Below are 20,603 nucleotides of genomic sequence, written 5' to 3' on the forward strand. Positions count from 1 at the left end.
ACCAGCCTCACCAGTAGAGCTACGCTCTACTGGTAAGGCTGGAGCTCTAGAGTAGAACTAGCTACGGTCTGCCCCAAATCAGACAGAGACAATTTAGAAATTATAGATTTCCAAATTGTCCTTGCCAGGAATCGAACCTGAGGAGGGTGTCATTTGTTAACTAAACTTAGGTTAAATTTCAAGCAGGGCTTTCTAAAAAAAGTTAGTGCTACAGTTACATTTTTACGAGGATAAGAATGATAAGATGTAATGTAACTTGCTTTCACTGTTGTTACTGTTGTAGGATAATGCAATTGGAGTGCGTTACATAACACATGTCGGCGAGGCGTGCGCTGCACCCTAATCACATCGCACCGGAAAGTGTATCTGCAGCATCACCAGTCACAACACGAGTGAGAGTTCTGTGTATAATAGTTCATTCCCCGCGTTCTTGGAATAGATAAGGAGCTGGTGGATGAAAAATTAATCAAATGAATGATTACAAAACCACTAAAAGCACCTTCTGGCAGTTGACCTACCCTTTTTGCTTGATTTATTAAGTTAAAAAAACTGAATGGCTGCCATGGCAATCTGTGGAGGCTTCCAGGGTGTTTTTAGTATAATGGACAATGGTATATCGTAAATATACTATATTGAGGCCAGCGAGACGAGATAAAATACGTAAACAGATTGACCGTTACTAAGTTACATACGATAGCGAGCGATTATTATCTCTGTCCTTATCTCTCGTACGCAATATGTTGTCAGTTTTGTTTAAATTCTTTATCTCGTTTCGTTGGCCTTACTTTATGATTAAACTTAATAATTTTCTGCGATAATGAGTAATTAATTGTCATTTTTGTCGCGTTGGTACTCGTATTAATAGGTAATTTCAAAGATTTGACTTTTTTGGATGTTTTTTATCCCCTTAATTTAACATATTATTATAATTCAGTTACTGAATACCAGGCACAAGCAAGCACTCATTTTGGACAACTTTTACTTTTTGCAATTCTCGAAAACGTGTGACACCTGACCTTGCCACCTTCTTTACTTAGTTTTAAAATCCTTTTTCTTCCAATCATCAATTTTAATATTAATAATCGTATATCTAAGCATAAGTAGGTACATTGAAATAACCACTAACTCCCTGGCTAGAACGCGTTGATTTTCCGATAAGCCTGAGTTATGAAGACGCGAGACGACGACGATAATTGAGTTAAAGCCCATGGAGATACACACTTCACGAAAGCGCCGTCACCTAATTACCAAATGAAACATAACAAAAATAGATATATATTTTAAAGTAAGCATTGTATTATCATAATAATTATATAATCTATACTATTTTTAATTCTTTATATTTTACTAGCTGATGCCCGCGATTTCCTCCCCGTGGATATAGGTTTTTAAAATTTCCGTGGGAACTCATTGATTTTCCGAGATAAAAAAAGCTTAGGGTATAATCCCAAAGAAGCCCAGTATCTACTAAGTATCTATCTCCATTCCACATTTCAGCCAAATCCGTTCCGTAGCTTTTGCGTGAAAGAGTAACAAACATCCATTCATACATACTAACTTTCGCGTTTATAATAATAATATTAGTAGGATATCCTAATCTACCTCTTACTCTTTATAAAACTCTATAAGAGTTAATAAAATAGTAATAACTTCATATAACATACCGATATTTAGTAAGTCTGTAATTAAATAAATAAATAAATAAATATTTTATTGACAGCATAAAAGCAGTCACATTGCCAAGTCCAACTCACGCATTGAATTAAATTAGTACCTATAGAAGAGTTATTTCAAACATAAATCTTGTTCTATTAAGCTGTCAAAATTAATATGACACGGACATCAATTTAAAAGTTGTAATAACTACTTATAACTATAAAAAAGCAAAAATAAGTTGTAGCTCTCAAAATGTATAGTTCGGAATGACCCATCTTGTTCGTAGTAGGACTTACTAGTAGATATAGAGGTCGTTATAGTCGAGCTTTTCTTGTTCACCAGTAGGTTGAGGCCGTTTCGCGTGACATTCCAGCCTCTAGTATATAACACCTCTCTGTGAAGACGGTTGATTTTATTACAGGCCTTGAACAATTTGAATGAAAATGAAACGAATTAATCGCAATGCAATTTGAACGCATCAGATTAGAAATTCTATTACGGTTTAAGGAATGTGTGATGTCAACAGTTAAGACAGCTAAAGTTCTTTCTTAGTTTGAGGATATAAAACTATATCCTAGTAGGTATATTTTTTTTCGTATTTAAGTTAGTAGCTGTAACGTTAGAATTTGTATAGATAGGGAAACTTAAAGTACTTAGTTGTACGGAATCTGACAAGATACGGAATGAGATTGGAACAGCTAGTAGATCCTAGTTCGTAACTGGATGTGTGTCTAACTTTGCAGACACTTTACCTTTTCTGTGCCTCTTAGAGCACGTTGTGCCAGCCGCTTAGGTTATTATCACTAGCAACTGGTATTAATCTTTAAACTACAAAATTATATATGGTTAATCCATAGATAAAAGAAAGAAAAAACCTTAGTGTGAGATTTAAAGAGCGTACTTTTACTTTAGATTGAGTCAAAACGAGGCGGATTTATGCGACAGATAAGTATGTCTCGTTTTAAAGCAAAGTCAGAATCCGTCTCACCCTTAGTGTCGGAATCGTACTAAATCCGAGTAGGTAGAATAGAAAAAAGGTTGGGAGTCCACCTTACTAAAACTCGAAAAACCTTACCATTATGCTGTAAAATAGAAGAGATCACGGCCCTCAAAAATGAGGAATAATGCGCCTAGCGACAGTGACTAACCGGCAACTTGCAAGGAGTGCCGTTACCTGTCCTGTATCGCCTTTTTCAACGTGCTTCTGATTCGACACGACGCATACTCTATTTGTGACAATGCCACATGTTTCGGGGTCATATTCGTAGTACTTGAATATTGCTGCTTAATGCATTTATGTCAGGAGTAGCCGAAGTTTAATGACCGGTACTCGTACTTGGCCAGTAGAAGTTAACTGCTTTAGTTCTATTACGCTGTGAAAATTCTGAAAGATTGTTTTTAACCCCCGACCCAAGAAGAGGGGTTTTATAAGTTTGACGTGTGTATCGGTGTATCTGTATGTGGCATCGTAGCTCCTAAACTAATGAACCGATTTTAATTTAGTTTGTTTTTGTTTGAAAGGTGGCTTGATCGAGAGTGTTCTTAGCTATAATCCAAGAAATACGGTTCAGTAAAATAAGAGTTTTCCGAAAGCAATTAATTCAAACCCCATCATCTAGATGGCTGGTGTATTTCGACCGCCCGTTGTTTTTTCACGTACTGCGAATGTGGAATTATAATAACTTCCTACAGCGGTGTTATCATGGGTTGGCGGTTAACATGGGGCTATTCAAGGGACGGACCAACAAATTCCTGAAAAGTTGGAAAAACATTGGTGATTCCTTTGGCACGTATTCATGGGCGGCGGTAATCACTTAACATCAGTTCACCCACCTGCTCGCGTGCTTGTCAGATTATATAAAAAAATTTGTTGCAAAATGAGGCAAAAATCTCGAGCAAAGTAAATCATTGTTGCAAGTTCTCGTCAGCAAGAAATTGCTGAGTTTCTAGCCTGCACTTCGCAGTAGAATCTTCTTTCAGAACTGATGCTAGAGTTTTGACTTGTCATAAGCGCCATTTGGCCTATGTGAAATAAACATTTTTCATTTTCTTTTGGTGTCGTAACTCATATGGTCACCTCTGATTTCTATTGAGATGATTGTGCCCTGTTTATACCTAAGAATATACATATTATATTAGTATTTAAGACTACATTATTTACTCTTTTCAAGTTAGCTCGCTTCCATGTTAGACGCACTTCTCACTTTCACCTTTTAGCTCAACCAGCACAGACTTACCACCAAGTGAGATTGCAGTCAAGGGTTAACTTGTATCAGTTTTTTTTAAAGTAAGTACCTAGTAATCTTCTACTATATCTATAAAATCGTATTCAAAGCTTTCACTACATAATTACTAATTGCTAGAAAAACCTAGCAAAAAGTAAATCCATTCATTGATGTAGTTTTCCTTTACAGCGAATTCTCCGAGTAGGTAACTTCCTACCACCTCGGTTATTAACGAGCTAGGTATTTCTTGTATAAAACCATATGATACTATTCATTTATTTTTAAGTGTTACTTAAATTCTGAACAGCTATCCTGGATATCTATAATATTATGTGTTTTTTTGGCTTTCTTCAATATTATGGTAATTTCAATTAGGGAAAGAACTGTGCTCTCAATTAGCAATGCGTGTTGAATTGTCTTTATTATCATTAAAATTGTTTGGTAAGACGGCCTTATGCGTTTGTATTGCTATACAATTACATTTTTGGTCAAGGTTTGGTCAAGCCTAATACCTAATACCTACCTGTCCACACCGGGCTTCGAGTAATTTCTATATTACAATTTCCATCATTATGTACCTATTTTTTTTTTAATTTTGAATTCTGCTATGTTAAATGCTAAAAAATGAGAACAAGTTGGCAAAGGCCTTCTAAAATCGTCCACTGATTTCTGCCTCTAGTCATTTGCCATTTTGACGCTGGCCTGAATTAACCTTGTCTTCCTATTTTATATTTACACATGCTTATCGTTTATTTAGATCTAGACGAAAATAGTCATAAATCAAAATACTTCTAGTGGTACGACTCTATTATCGAGATTCGGCAAATGATATTAGTTCGCGCTTTTACGATAGTTCGATATTTGGCAAATCAAACTGGCTACACTGTTCGGGGTTATTTTGTTTTTGGCAAATTTTTAAATAAGTTTGGCAAATCAATCGGCTGGCAAATGCAACATTCTGTGACAGCGAATAGTTCTCCCTGTGGTGTATCTCGGAAAAACAAAGAATTTACGCGGGATTTTTGATAAACCTAAGTAGACGGTATATTCGTGCCAACCATTAGCGTTAGCGCAAGTGAGCGGTACGATACGATTCGCGTATCATTTGTCGAATCTCTATTGTGGAGCGAAATCATAATGAAGGTTATTTTAAGACTTGCCCATCGCAGGCGTAGTATCTGTTATCACTTATCAGTACCCATGTCACGTCTGCCGTGACGCCGCTCGCGTCACCGTTACCGACATAATGTACCTAATTGTGCTGTCGCTGTCAAGAATGCGCCTGCGACGAAGTGCCCTAGACGATGTCATTGTCCCGTATAATTAGCGTTCGAGACTTGTACTAATGACCAACCGTGACCTGGATCTTAAGATCTAGTCTGTTTTTTAATGAAAATAGGTTTGTGATTGGGCATAATAGTGCTAATGAATAATGATAAATAAACAGTCAAGATGGATGAATGGAATCCGTGCTATATTGTCATTTTAATCAGTCGTAAATAAGTAAATAATAAATATTCTTTATTCGGCCAAAAAAACGAATAAAACACATGAAAAAAATAGAAACAGACTTGGTATACCATAGTTCCCGGGGAACCAATAAGTCAATATAAGCTTATGCTCCCTGGTTCCTCGAGAGTCGAGACCCAGGTACCCAGCAGGTTTTCCTATAGAGATTACAAAGACTGTGCGAGTCAGACTCTCTCACCAAGGGTTCCGTACTCAGATATTTTTTTCGACATTTTGCACGATAAATCAAAAACTAATATGCATAAAAATACCTAAATAAAATCTGTTTTAGAATGTACAGGTAAAGCTCTTTCATATGATACCCCACTTGGTACAGTTATCTTACTTTGAAAATTGAAACACATTTTAATTTTTTTAAATGATGTAACCACAAATTCACGGTTTTTAGATTTATTCTTTTACTTGTTCTATAAGAACTACCTACCTGCCAAATTTCATGATTACCTATAGGTCATCGGGAAGTACCCTTTGGCAGACACGACGAACGGACGGACGGACGGAAGGACAGACAGACAGACAACAAAGTGATACTATAAGGGTTCCGTTTTTCCTTTTTAGGTACGGAACCCTAAAAATTCGGCATTGAGAAAAAGTAATGGTTAAAAATAAAACAATGTCGACAATTTACTGAGGTACTTTATCGATATGACATTAAAAACTAAGTATTTTCCTAAGAAATTATTGATTGGTGCTAATTCGGTTACAAGCGAGATTGTGATTCGATTTTGTTATTTTGAGAGATTGTGTTCAACCGAAGTAGCACCAATGTATCTATTTCTAATTTAAAAATAAAATTATTAGTTTAAAAATACCTTATATAGGTAGGCTATGTACTTAAATACCTAGCTACTAATATAGATTTACATTATAAAATTTCTATTTAAAAACTTAACGTTACGAATCACTATAGTCGATTGACGAGCATAATCTATACTAATATTATAAATGCGAAAGCGTGTCTGTCTGCTAGCTTTTCAAAGCCCATCCGTTTAACCGATTTAGACGAGGCACAGAGATAGCTTGCATTCCGGCGACGGATATTATCATCTTGTACCAAATTAAATTCAACAAAATCAGGTTCTCAATAAACCAAAATCCACGTCCTGAAGTCGGGTTCATCATATATTTAAATATATGATGGACCCGACCGAGATAGCTTGCACCCGGAAGCTGGACATAGATTACCTTTTCCCCATGTGATGGGGATGAAGTCGCAGGCATCACCAGTGCTATACTAATAATATTAATAATATGACACTAAATTAAAATTTAGAAGAAATGCATACTAGGTCTATCCATCGATGGGTCTATCACGTAAAATTACACTTTATTACATTCACTCATGATTACGATTAGTGAGAAAGGTGTTTTAAATTATATTTACAATTTTCACACAATTTATATTTTTTAAACTTCTCATACTAACTAAACTATAAGTATTAAAATAACTTTAGGTAGATACCTCTATCTGCATTGTAAAACGCCTGCGCTTTAAAATAAGGCAAAGACGTACGAGTAACTCGAAGTTTTTTTAATAATTCTAACCACTGGGGTTTTCTTCCGTAGTACCTAGTCAGGTTACAAAATTACCTTTTCCTTTTGGTATCTCTTATATGTTTTTATAATTTTTAATTAAGGTTGTTCATAGTGTGTTTTCGGTGCTTTGAAATGTACCATCACATGCAGCGTCTGCAGCCTCTCTGTGAATAATATAATGTTATGGGTATCAATAATACCTACTACTCTGTAAATATAACGTTACTGAGATAACTTTCTGTAAATGTAATGCTACGGATATCATGGGTTCTGACTAGTGACCCGCCCCGGCTTCGTACGGGTACCTTATTACAATTTTCGTAGGAATATCTAATTTTTAACCCCCGACCCAAAAAGAGGGGTGTTATAAGTTTGACGTGTGTATCTGTGTATCTGTCTGTGGCATCGTAGCTCCTAAACGAATGAACCGATATTAGTTTTTTATGTTTGAAAGGTGGCTTGATCGAGAGTGTTCTTAGCTATAATCGAAGAAAATTGGTTCAGCCGTTTGAAAGTTAACTCTTTTCTAGTTTTCTTATGTAGGTTTTTGTGTCGGGGGTTTTTTAAATTTTGAGTTATTTTGAAAATAAAACATAGCAGCCACTCAGGAATAATGTAGCTTTTACTAGTGAACGAATTCCAAAACCGGTTCAGTAGTTTCAGAGATTATTACCGCTGTTAAACGAACTTACAAACTTTACTGCTTTAGTCTACAATTTACTTACGCCATCTCGTTTTTGGCGGATTTGGTGTCAGGTAGCAAAAGAATTACACCACCACCTGCTATGCTCAACAGTGCTAAGGTGGACATTGGCAAGTGGGCATTTAGCGCCGTCTGAAAAGAAACACAGTCAGATCACTTTATAAATCGCAACCTTAGATCAAAAAACTGTTTCAACTTTTAAAAAAAATACTTTTCCAGAAGCTGAGGAAAACTGGTATATCAAACACCTAACGCTATAATGATTTCGAAGGATTAATAATTTTGAATATAAGTACATAAATATAAAGCACTTCAGTCTTATTTCCGTATAGATAATCGAGTTAGGGATCAGAAAATGAGGTTATCTCAAAAATCGAGGTTAGTAGGTTGAAACAGTTTTTGATCGAAGGGTGCGAAATTATCATGATTATGGATGTTTACCTATTTTACGACAGGGTCAAACCTTTGTTATTATGCAAATTAATGCTTTGTCAGTGTAGATTAAAATTCATTGTTTCTTGGCTTCTTTTGTGATCTATTGGAATCAATAAATCATCAATCGTTATTGCGTGACTTACCAAATCCCATAAATATGGAATGCAGATAAGCGCCAGTCCCGCTGCTACCTGAGTGGCACCAACGCCAAGATTTCTTATCACAGTAGGATACAACTCCGCCGTATATATCGGTAACATCACATTTGTTGCAGAGATGGTAAACTTCCCTATCATCAGACATGATATAATAACCCAAGTGTTGCCAAGCGATACAGAGAACAGTTCGCTCGCGATACATGCGAGCCCACAAACTATCATAGAGGCAAACACAGGCGTCCGTCTACCAGTTTTGAATAGAATAGGAATACTCAATGCTATTGCTGGTATTTCGACTGCAGCGAGTATTATTGAAGTCACGTGCAAATTTCCCAAATTGAATTTGCCAATATTAAGTACGAGACCGTAATATGCGATACTCATCGAAAACCATGCTACGAACAAGCAAAATGTTCTCTTCAAAAGATACCCTTTGAATAACATCAATACACTTGGATTTTCTCTCTTATTATTTGTAATGTGCGAAGTTAATATTTTATCGAAATCTTCAGTATATGTTCTGTTGTTGAACTTTGCTGCCTTTTCTAATACCATTTTAGCTTCTTGAATTTTTCCGATGCTTAGTAACCATCTTGGTGATTCCGGTATTAAAAACCTGAAATTACACAATTTAATTCGTAGGTCTTCTGGAAATTGTTGACTTGATACAAAAAACTTTGAATTTAAAATATTATTTACCAGAGAAGAAGCAGACAAGGTCCAGGTATTGCCACAGCAAGTTGGAGATCTCTCCAATCCGGCAAAGCCATTGATACTAATGATACTATTATGTATGCCGAAGGTAGTGGGAAGAAATTCAAAGATCCCGCAATTGTTACCCAAGGTCCGTCCACCAGCTCTACGGAGAGGACAAAAGCTGCGTACACCACTGATACTGATACTAGACCCAACGCGAGTCTCACCAAAATATATTGTACAAAGGTACGCACGAAAATAGATAGGATTCCGAGTACACTTTGTAACGCTATCATGCCCATGAGAATTCTTTTACGACCAAACCTGCAACAAAGGCAAAAGATTTCGATACGCATAAGTATAACTGAAATCTCTACTCTAACTAAAATCTAGAATCAAGACGAGAATCCTTATGATAGATTTTTTCTTGATTGATGAATGATTCTTTTCATATAGATAATTATCTTCAATCTATTATCCAGATAACAGAGAACGAAGGTATATACCAAGTAAAACCCGAGTTCATATAAAAAATAACCGCATTATTGGTCCATCTGTTCGAGAGCTGCGATGCCATAGATCGATAAACCCACAAACAGATCAAGGGAGTAAATTTTCAGTCTTAGGGAGTTTCCTTTATCAAGTTCTTCGAGTTGTCTCCCGATTTGATGGTTGCATTTGGTTCATTCCGGCTGTTTTGGTTTTGATTGGGAACAGCGTTTTGGGAAATAAAGGATAAAAGGTAAAATAGAAATCTGTCTTACTTGTCAGAAAACCACCCACCCAAAACTCCGCCAACTCCAACACTAATTAAAAATGCTACTTCTGATAATGTAGTGAGACTGGCTTTATCACAAATCAGGTCCCATTCCGAAATTATGGTATTTCCAACTTCGGACCGATCATAATCCCATTCTGTACACCTTAGGAAAGAGTCTAACATGGGCGCGGTGTTGTTCATAATACTCTCAGCGGTTATGCCAGCAGGAAGCATGCGTACAGAACAGGCATCTATTGGTTGACTATAATTTATCCAGTATTCTATTGGTAGACTTGACAAATTGGCAGGTCTTTTACACCAAAAGTCTGTTAACTTTGTCTGAAATTAAAATATGAGAGAAAAAGATTAGCCAACATAACAAGAGAGAGACTTTCCCAGGAATTTGTCGTCGTGGAATTGATTAGTTTTTTACATCTTTCTATTTAATTGAATTGCAAGATAAGAAGTAGGTACTTAGCTTATAGCGGTGATACCTAAAGTAGTTTAAGTGGTAGTTTGATATCGGTCATGCACCTTTAACTTTCACAGTTAGATATTTGTGCATTTTAACCAATTGAATATCACTTGTTTTAACGGTAAAGGGAATAATGTGAGAAACGCTTGAGAGCTCTCCATAATATTTTCAAAGGTGTCTGAAGTGTGCCTATTTGCACTTGGCCAGCATGGTGCACCATGGCCAAAACCCAATAACCAACTATCTGCAAGATATTTTTCATTTCAATGGGTTTAACAAACAGCTAGACAAAATGCATTTTTTTTTTTGTTGTAATTAGTTTATGATATTATGAAATTATCTTACCGTAAATGTTGGCAAATATAAATGAAAAGTCGACGGAAAAGCGAATAACGGTAAAATTAAATTCATCATCAACTGCCACTGCCCGTAGCTTCCAATAATAGCTGATACGGCGTCATTTTCTTCAGAGGATCCTTGTTGCTTTGCTTTATTAAATATTTGAGTGGGGCTTACTGGAAATAACATTATGTGTACTTAATTTTCTTTCAGTGACCTAGGTAATACTTCAAAATAATCTGTACAATAACAAGTGTAAATTAAAAATTTATAACACCCCCGACAAGTGAAGGTTTATACTTTATAGTAACTAGAAAAGAGCTGATAACTTTCAAACGGCTGAACCGATCTTCTTGAATTATAGCTAAGAACACTCTCGATCAAGCCACCTTTCAAACAAAAAAAAAAACTAAATTAAAATCGGTTCATTAGTTTAGGAGCTACGATGCCACAGACAAGTGTAATGTATTATTTAAATCATAGTTATGTTATGGTAGGTATTACCTACATAGTTTACAAGCCAGTTCGATTCTTTTATTGAAAACCGGCAAAAATATTCTAAATTCTCAGCTAAGTATACACTGTTCATTGTTTTACATAAGTAAACTAGCAAACAGTTATACTTAATAAATAAACCTGTATGAAGACAAGCAATCTATTTTGAACCAATATTCCGGAAATAATATTTAGTAGATTTGCAATAAACTGCATAGTTCAAGGCTTCGCGTTGCTATAAAATTATACCGTGCAGCGAAAAACTACGAGGATCTACAACAGATAGAGCAATGCAAATTTTTAATACTATTATTTCTTATCGACTCAAAAAAAATCGGTATTTTTAATCGACTCAAAAAATGAGGTTTCCATTTCGAATCGTAGAAATGTCTATCTATCTGCTAGCTTTTCATGGCTTGCCCTTTAGCCGATTTTTACGTTTGGTACAGAGTTCGCTTGCATCCCAGGGATGGACATAGGATACTTTTTATTCCGGAAAATTAAAGAGTTTCTACGGGATTTCTCAAAACGCGGATAATGTTGTGGCCATTATCTAGTTTTTAATGTAATCTATATTTTAAAGAAATCATTAGTTAGCAACAAATGCAACGTTTTGTGTCCGAGTCTTTGCCTCACACTGACCGGTTCGGTATTAGGTATGGAGTTAGATATTTATTAATGGAACGGCACGATTATTTATTGTTCTATGTAATGTAATTTATCTATAACTAGTAGAAATAACAAGAAAATTATACGTAGCATAATTATTATCGCTGTATTTTAAAACATCTATAAACTACTTTTTCTATTGAAGATACATATAAGTGCCATGCTCACAGTAACTCAAAGTGCTACTAATTTAAAAAAAAAATGTTTTTCGTATCACTTGACGCAAAAAACAACAACAACCAACATAATTCAACTTTATTGGATTTGGCTGGTGATTTTGTGTGGTACCAAGACTGTATATTATAGTGTATATTATATGCTATAATTATTCCATGAACAAATTCTGAAAAGATTATGTTACCTATACCTACTTTATGCAAAATTCTAATGGCTTAAATATTTTACAATTCATTTTCGTGACAATCGCGTACCTACTCAGTTATTCTTAATACAAGTATGAGGATATGTAATACCAATTAATCAAGCTATTAATAGACCAAAATTAGTTTTTTTTGTCGATAAGTATATTTTATTCAAGGCTTGTGTAGCTATGCGATACAGCATTTCTTGGAGATACCGGGTCTAATAGTGTTTTATAATAATTTATCTTGTAAGCCTGAAATGTACCTACATTCTGTTGATGAGAATTAACTTAGAATTTTATTACATCTGAACTGAAATTCATCAAAATTATTATTATTGTTTGAAAAACATAAGGCTTGCATGATCTGGCATTATTAATGTTTTTATTAGTCCTACCAGCTGATAGAGATGATAAGGATAATCTGAGTTGTACACTCTTTTTTATTGTACGTTAGTTTTAGAGATACCAGTTATTTCTTTGATAAGATTAGTCTGTATATTTGCAAGGTTAGTATTGTTCAAGACTCGTTAAGAGTACATACAATTTCAATCGCTATACTCAGAGAAATACGTATTGAACTGACTATATACTAGAGAAAAATGAAATGTCATTTACGATTCTGTAACCGTACCACGTAGACCAGGGTGGGTAGATTTTTTACACTATATCGCCGAATCGGTGATCTACCAAAAAAATTGAGGACAAGTGATTGGACTCCCAAGCAGAAAAAAAAGATATTTTAGGTTTTGAATTGATTAAGACTAAATTCAAATTGTTTTCCGGTTAAATATTCTTTTTGAAGTAGAATTATGTATTATTGAGCCGGCTGAGCAAACTTTGTAGGCTTTTACGAAGTCGCGTGTATTATGTAGTGCTATAAAAGTAGTAATTTGTTATTTTACTACCTTGAGACCGAAACAAATTTCTTAGCCGCTTGAGAATTTTTCTATTGCGCTTTGGCATGTCATAATAATATTAGGTGAATACTTCATACCAATTGTTTAAGGGAAAGTTCGGATAGGCGAGTGTCCTTACTATGCGTGGTAGCAGAACAGGCTCTAGGGGATACAATAACGTCAGGCGATCTTTAATTTACCTACTCACACTACACCTACATGCTAAGCACTATAAAGCAATCTTGATCTTTTAGTATGATTTTTTCACCTTTTGATTGATATGTATCTACAGCAAACTGAAACTACTTAAACCAAGAAGAAAAAACTGGATCTACCTAATTATTATTAATGCATACCTACTAGTCACCTTGGATGATATAATTAGATATTAAATAAACGTGACTATTTAGGTACTTATTATACAACTAGATTATTTTTAGCATTTGCAAGGACAATATACTAAGGATACTAATAAACATTATGAAAGATAGTATAAAGCATTGCCGGTATCACTACTCGTGTTTTAAATTAGAAGAGGTAGGTACTATTTTTAGACAGGATTAAAATTTTAATTGAATAAAATCGCACCGGATTTATATCTCTCAACAAAATTATCTCATTGATAACTGTCGTAGGCAAAAGTTTTGACTCATCGCGCTACTATCAAAGCTCAAAAGAAGAAGTGCTATATTTACTTATTTTTCTAATAGACTACAGGCCCATGTTTAAAAATGGGTGGGTCATATGAACCACCAGGTGACGTATACAGGACGATATAAGAGCATAAAATAATAAGTTTCAGCACTATGCCGTCACTTGTAAGCTGTCCAACAGAGTGCTGGTGAGAATTGAAAAGTGCAGGTAGAGTGAGTACATTTTGGTCATATATTTTTGTACGACATTTTTACCATCGATAGATCCATGAAAAATAATAAGAAAGCGCGCAGTGCCGTAAAAAAATGGTGCGCCACAAAGTCAGTAAATGTTTTGATTTTCTGACAATTTCCGGGGTAAATTTGGTCATTTAATTCTGTACGGCACTAGTTTCATACTGTTTCAATACAGCCTCTAATCCATTATTCCGCAACGCCGTACAAAAATCATGCGACAAGGGGAAAAAATTGAGGGTAGCAACCCCCTCTCTTTCCGTGGTCCGGGGGGTGATTTGAAACAACATAAAATTAATTTATTTTGAAAGTGTTTTATGCATAGATAATATTTTTTTACATGCCGTACATTTTCGTTGGTCCAAAGGTTTGTAGGGGATGTGGATATTATATACACACCCGTTCACTTCAGTTAGACGGCATAGTGATTTTATCATATTATCAATTGTTCACTTCAAAAATATGTTAATGCCGTACAGTATCAGATGGCCATAAAGTACTACCCTTAAAATGGTAGCGTCATTTTCATCAGCCTAAAAGATATGGTCTGCATTAAAATGTACGGCATAATTTTTTCCTAATTTATTTATCTTAATACTATTTAAAACAAGGGAAAAGCGTAGAAAATTGCTATATTTTATTAATCTATGAATATTTAAACTTTTGCAATAATTTGAAAAATTTCAGTTTTTGTATTTATCTATAATTTTTTTTAGAACAGTTTCTTTTGAACGGCAATACTATATAACAATAGTATTTTACACTATCATGTTAAAAAAAAAGTTGCCGTACAGAGTCAAATGATTTTACAGCTTTAAAAATTAAGTATACCATGAAATTAAGATAATTATTGATACACATTCAAATGAACACAAATTTTTTGACGGCATTATTTTTAATAGTACTTTTGAGTGCTAGATAATGTTTTGGAACCAAAGCCGTACTTTCTCAAATCACCCCCCGGACCACGGAAAGAGAGGGGGTTGCTACCCTCAATTTTTTCCCCTTGTCGCATGATTTTTGTACGGCGTTGCGGAATAATGGATTAGAGGCTGTATTGAAACAGTATGAAACTAGTGCCGTACAGAATTAAATGACCAAATTTACCCCGGAAATTGTCAGAAAATCAAAACATTTACTGACTTTGTGGCGCACCATTTTTTTACGGCACTGCGCGCTTTCTTATTATTTTTCATGGATCTATCGATGGTAAAAATGCCGTACAAAAATATATGACCAAAATGTACTCACTCTACCTGCACTTTTCAATTCTCACCAGCACTCTGTTGGACAGCTTACAAGTGACGGCATAGTGCTGAAACTTATTATTTTATGCTCTTATATCGTCCTGTATACGTCACCTGGTGGTTCATATGACCCACCCATTTTTAAACATGGGCCTGTAGTCTATAAGAATCAAAATAAGAATAGATAAGTCAATGACTTCTTTATGCCAGCTGTTTGCACATATTACTTGAGAAGTACGGATTGCTCGCAAAATAATAATTCGTGAATAAAGTTTTTGCCTTATATAAAAATTAATTTTTGCACCTATTATACAATCCAATGGTTTAATTTTAAAATATAAGTACTGGATTAAAATAGCTTAAGACGTCTTTGGTCGAAGAATTTGGCGAAAATTAATTCCTGTTCTGAGTTTATCGTAATAGGTTCAGGTTTCAATCGAGTTCTTTGCGGCTGCAGGATTGCCTAAACTATCTAATTTTTTACTATCTTCTCCAAAACATTATTTATTATCAATTAATTCATATTATCGTTATGTACTATTAATTTTACCAAACCAATTGCGCCAGGAATAATAATTAATTATCATACTTAATAATATGTTCATTTTGGAACATTGATAGGGTACGTATCTATGGCAAGTTGATGGCTATCAGAACGATCATGGCGTTCGTAAATAGCATACCTACTCTTACTATTTTTGAAATGATAATTTTTGGTGAGTATTATTTTTGCGAATGTTTTAGTTTGTTCAGCTGAAGGATTAGTTTTCTTTACTCACGTCATTTCTGTTTGTAGTTAATCTACCAAACCTAATGATGTGAGCAGATTTTGCTGAGAGGTAGTTGGCAATTAATCATACTTATTCATCTGGTCAAGTTTTTAACTGATATTGTATATTTATATGTAAATTATAATTTTAACAATGTACTTATCTAAATATCTACATAATATTATTCCTATTGTAATTTAATTCTTTACCCAACTATACCTTGCCAACAATTACCTACCTATTTAGTACTTTGCTTGTACATTTTTAGGTACTAAAGTTGTTGAGCCTGTGACCTCTAATCTGGCGATAGACTACACAAAGGATTCACGAATTATTCACTCGTAAAATTATTCAGATGCACGAAAATAATTCTTAGGGTATAATATGTATATTGTATACCTAGTCCTACAAGACTACTAATTAGAAATGGTTTTAAGGTGTTAAATCAAATAAATTGGTTTTAAGTTACATGAGTAGATTTTAATTTTACAAGATCTACCTTTTGGAAAACCGGTCTCAGTGTACAAGGATGCATCAAAAACAAAAAATTGTAGGTATAAACACACTGCAAGCAATCATATTGTTTTTTAACCCCCGACCCAAAAAGAGGGGTGTTATAAGTTTGACGTGTGTATCTGTGTATCTGTGTGTCTGTGTATCTGTGTATCTGTCTGTGGCATCGTAGCGCCTAAACGAATGAACCGATTTTAATTTACTTTTTTTTGTTTGAAAGGTGGCTTGATCGAGAGTGTTCTTAGCTATAATCCAAGAAAATCGGTTCAGCCGTTTGAAAGTTATCAGCTCTTTTCTAGTTACTGTAGCCTTCACTTGTCGGGGGTGTTATAAATTTTTAATTTACACTTGTTGAATGTGACTGTTTGTAGTTCGTCACACTTGTATAACTGCGTTAGAGCATAAAATACTTATGTCTGATGCGCTCTATATCTTTATTCTAAGGTCGTTATAATAGTAATCCGAGTTACAAATTTATCTTATTTTTCAATTGTTTTATAGATCAGTGGTTCATACGAATCTTTTAGATGGAGATGTAGTGATGATTTTCCATCTTTTACGCGATCCTGGGAAGACGGCACCTTGCTCTGGGACAAGCTACGCGCTCCTAACACTCGCATGAAGTTGGGGGACCATCCCCCAAGCGAACAAAATGGGTGTGACGCAAGGGAGCCACTGGCACCAGTGCGTTCTTAGAGGAGTACGTATATAAATCGATCTCAGGAAACCCAGGAAATCTTAGAACTTACTGAGATTTTCCCCGTATCAAAGAGAATGTTTCCCCTTTTTTTATTGGATTGTTGCTCATTGCTGGGTTGTCATTACTTCCCATGGATCACATAATGTTAGAGTTTGCTTGGGATCCGCTGGTTTCTGAGGTTCTTTCGCAAAGAAATATATTTATACTTGTTAAGTAAATAAGACTTCAAATTATTTCTAGACTTTTAAACATCGTGTTAACACTGAATATCGAAATACTGTACTACACTATATGAAACATAATAATTGTACTATAAAATTCCTTAAATAGCTAAGATAGGTTATTGGGTCTTTTTGAAAGATAATAATATATTATCTAAGTAATGAAAGTTACAATAGTTTATTTTAATTTTGAGACCTACAATATCTGTATCAGTGTATGCGTACCTAAAAAGGACAATGATATCATCTTACGAAACAAAATTTAAGTATGTACATATGCAATTCACAATGCACATAATATTAGCTATCAATCGTTTATATTATATTCTTGGTTCATCCTATCTATACTTGGATGTTTTAAAATAATATTTTCGTATTTATATTTTCAAATAAAGCATGCAGTGTTTTAAATATATTTAAGTAGGTCTAATTACTCAGACAGATTTTGCGAACACAACCTCTTTTTTATGTACTACATTAGGTTAAGTTTAAGGTTTCCTTGCCCGCCTTTGTTAAAACAGGTTTCTGTATTGAATTCTTATTCAGTAGATGTATTTATAATTATTTTATCTATAGTCTAGACAAACAATAACGAATTTTATTTCTATTTTTTACTAGCTGATGCCCGCGAAATCTAGTGAGAACTTTTTGATTTTCAGGATATAATCTCTGTAAATGTGTCTTATGCCCGTCTCCGCGATATAAACTATCTCCGTGCCAAATGTCAAGATCAGTTCAACGGTTAAAGCCTTGAAAAGGTAACAAAGAAACAGACTTACGTAGATTTTCGCATTTATAATAGGTATAGAATGAATTATTAGATAGAGGGTTAGAAAGTTTAACAGTTTTATATTTTCTTGGTTCCTACTTCCTATCATCACAAAATACCTACCCTTTATTATTAGAACAAGATGATCATCTTTCTCTGTTCACATTATATTCAAATATACTGGCATTTCTATACCACCTTTTATATCTAGATATAGTTCTTAGTTAGTTTTTAGTTGGAGATAGTTTTAGTGTTAAGAGGTCTTTAAATGTAGTGTACATAATATGTACCCAGTATGTATCATTATATAACGAGCGAATATAAGGAACGTCGGTGTACGGATAAACCTGATCAGGTTTTTGATGCACCGGAAAGGTCATTGTAATGTTATATTTTTAAAATGTATGCTCATTTTAAAATAAATAAACCTATTGTTTATTAATTAATTATTATTATTACTGCTACTTACTTTTAAATAATCCCATCTTGAAGTAATTTCTCGTTTTGTTTGGCAACGTGTTACGTTATTTTACAAAACGTCTGAATCGCCCATTAATTTGAAATAAATATTTGTAAAGTCAATTCGCTTCTAACATGATCCAATCATCTCGCGATACATTTTTTAGTTGTAAAGGCACAGCGTAGCACCGGATTGCTACAAATGGCTGCATTCGACTGAATAAAACAAAACACCGCGCTCTGAGGTAGATAGCAGTTCAACCGGCCTTGCTTGCAGCCACAACGTTTATAAAGTACATTCACATAAATGGATTATCTTGATAAGTTACAAATAAGTACTTGAAAATTTTACAATATATCTTTTGGCGCCAAGTCAAAAAATTGGACTGTTCAGCGCCGAAATGCAATCAGTATTCTTGGCAAAGTTAACATGACGAAAAATGTGATCCGAAACAATTTTTTGCGAAAATTGATGATTTTCAAAAATTATAACTCGAGGACGGTTGAAGAAAACTTTTGTTGAAACGAAAATGCGGAATATTTTGTAAACTTTAAAAAAAGTAAAGTACTTACCTACGCATAATTTTTCTGCAGGGCCAATAGTTTCGAATTAGGCATAAGAAAAAAATAAAAAGTCAAAATTTAAGGCCATCCGGGACTCTTCCATCCGTGAAACTTTGACGCTTGGCTCTCCTCCTAGGATCGGCAACTTTTAGTCTGAGACCTATATAAACTCTAGAAGAAAGTTAGAGTAGACTCTAACTTTGCTCAGACACATATTTTTGTCAGCGATATAACGCTATCCCGATACAACGGTGATTTAAATCTTAGCAAATTCGATAAACTCTATATAGATTTCTCCCTTAGTATAAGTATATTATGTTTGTCAATATCAACGAACGCAAATCTATCCCTGAAGAGAAAAATGTTGCCTCCTCCATGCACTCACTCTACTCTCCTTTTTCAGCATTCGTTGCTATTATCATTCCTTTTATTTATCAAAGCTTAGCATGGAAAGCGGGAACATTGCTAGTTCTACAATTTACTTGGAAGAAATTATATGGTAGAGTAGGTAACTAGATACCTTTAAGTTAACGTTTGTGAAAGTATAATTACCACTAGTAATTCAGGATTCCAGGCCAATAACAATTTTCATAAACAAATTGCTTAGTCAAAAGTTTCTTAACGTCAGTTCGTTATCATCAGGATCAACCCATCGCTGGCCCAATACTGAGCACGGGTCTCCTTTTATAAGGGCTTAAGTCTGTCACGCTGGCTCAGTGCGGGTTGGCAAACTTCACCCACCTTTGAGAACATTACGGAGAACTCTCACGCCAGTTATTTCTTGTTAATACATAGTTATTTATTATACTTAATAATGACTAGAAGACATAGGTACCTATGTCATGTTGTTTATAACTACTTTACCAGACCTAACCTAACATAGCACAAATACCTACTGCCTGACGCAGTGTCCTATATAGGTACCAATGGTACCTACCTAATAAATAATAGTAGTTTACAGGTACTTAATCGTACTTAATTGCATCAATTGTTAAGAATAATTATAATCGATTACTTATTATCAGTTCCGAAGGTTATATAAAGTACTACTTACCTATTTTAAAAGATAAGTCCTATACTTACCTATAGTTTGATTTCTTAAAATATCTATACTTTTAAAAAACTGTAACAGGACGATTTCTGTATATTGAATATATTTTGAAAATTTTAATGGGAGGAAATATTATTATCGATAGGTGTAGACCCCAAAACATTTTTTTTGAATTTTTGTCTGTCGCATCACGCGAGAACTACTGAACGGATTTAAATGTTTGGTACAGTGATAGCTGAAACTCCGGGTTAACATAAAGGGTAGTTCTATCCCGAAAAATTAGGGATTCTTTGGGATACGGGATCTAATTTTTTATCGATTTTACTCCATAACTCCGTCAAAGAACCGATTTTCACAATTCATTTTTTTACAAAGTTTGTACTGTCAGGTTGGTACCATGTAAGTTTGGTGACGATTTGATGAATAATTTCGGAAATAGAGGATGGAACTCCTCAATGAGTAACAGCAAATCCATCGCGATCAGT

At 34.5% G+C, this 20,603-nt stretch overlaps 1 protein-coding gene across 1 annotated transcript; it reads right to left on the reverse strand.

Moving 5' to 3' along the window:
• Nucleotides 1–7,042: 7,042 nt before the first annotated feature.
• On the reverse strand, nt 7,043–18,782 carry LOC123870514 (organic cation transporter protein-like). The gene is made up of 7 exons (XM_045913855.1): nt 18,514–18,782; nt 10,520–10,689; nt 9,704–10,038; nt 8,943–9,263; nt 8,229–8,859; nt 7,673–7,782; nt 7,043–7,111 (listed from the first exon to the last, which is right to left on the reverse strand). Exons 1-7 carry the CDS (start codon nt 18,527–18,529, stop codon nt 7,054–7,056), a joined length of 1,641 nt encoding a protein of 546 aa, XP_045769811.1. The 5' UTR covers nt 18,530–18,782; the 3' UTR covers nt 7,043–7,053.
• Between the last annotated feature and the right edge of the window lie 1,821 nt (nt 18,783–20,603).

This window comes from Maniola jurtina, chromosome 12 (assembly GCF_905333055.1).
Source record: "Maniola jurtina chromosome 12, ilManJurt1.1, whole genome shotgun sequence".
NCBI classification, from domain to species: domain Eukaryota; kingdom Metazoa; phylum Arthropoda; class Insecta; order Lepidoptera; family Nymphalidae; genus Maniola; species Maniola jurtina.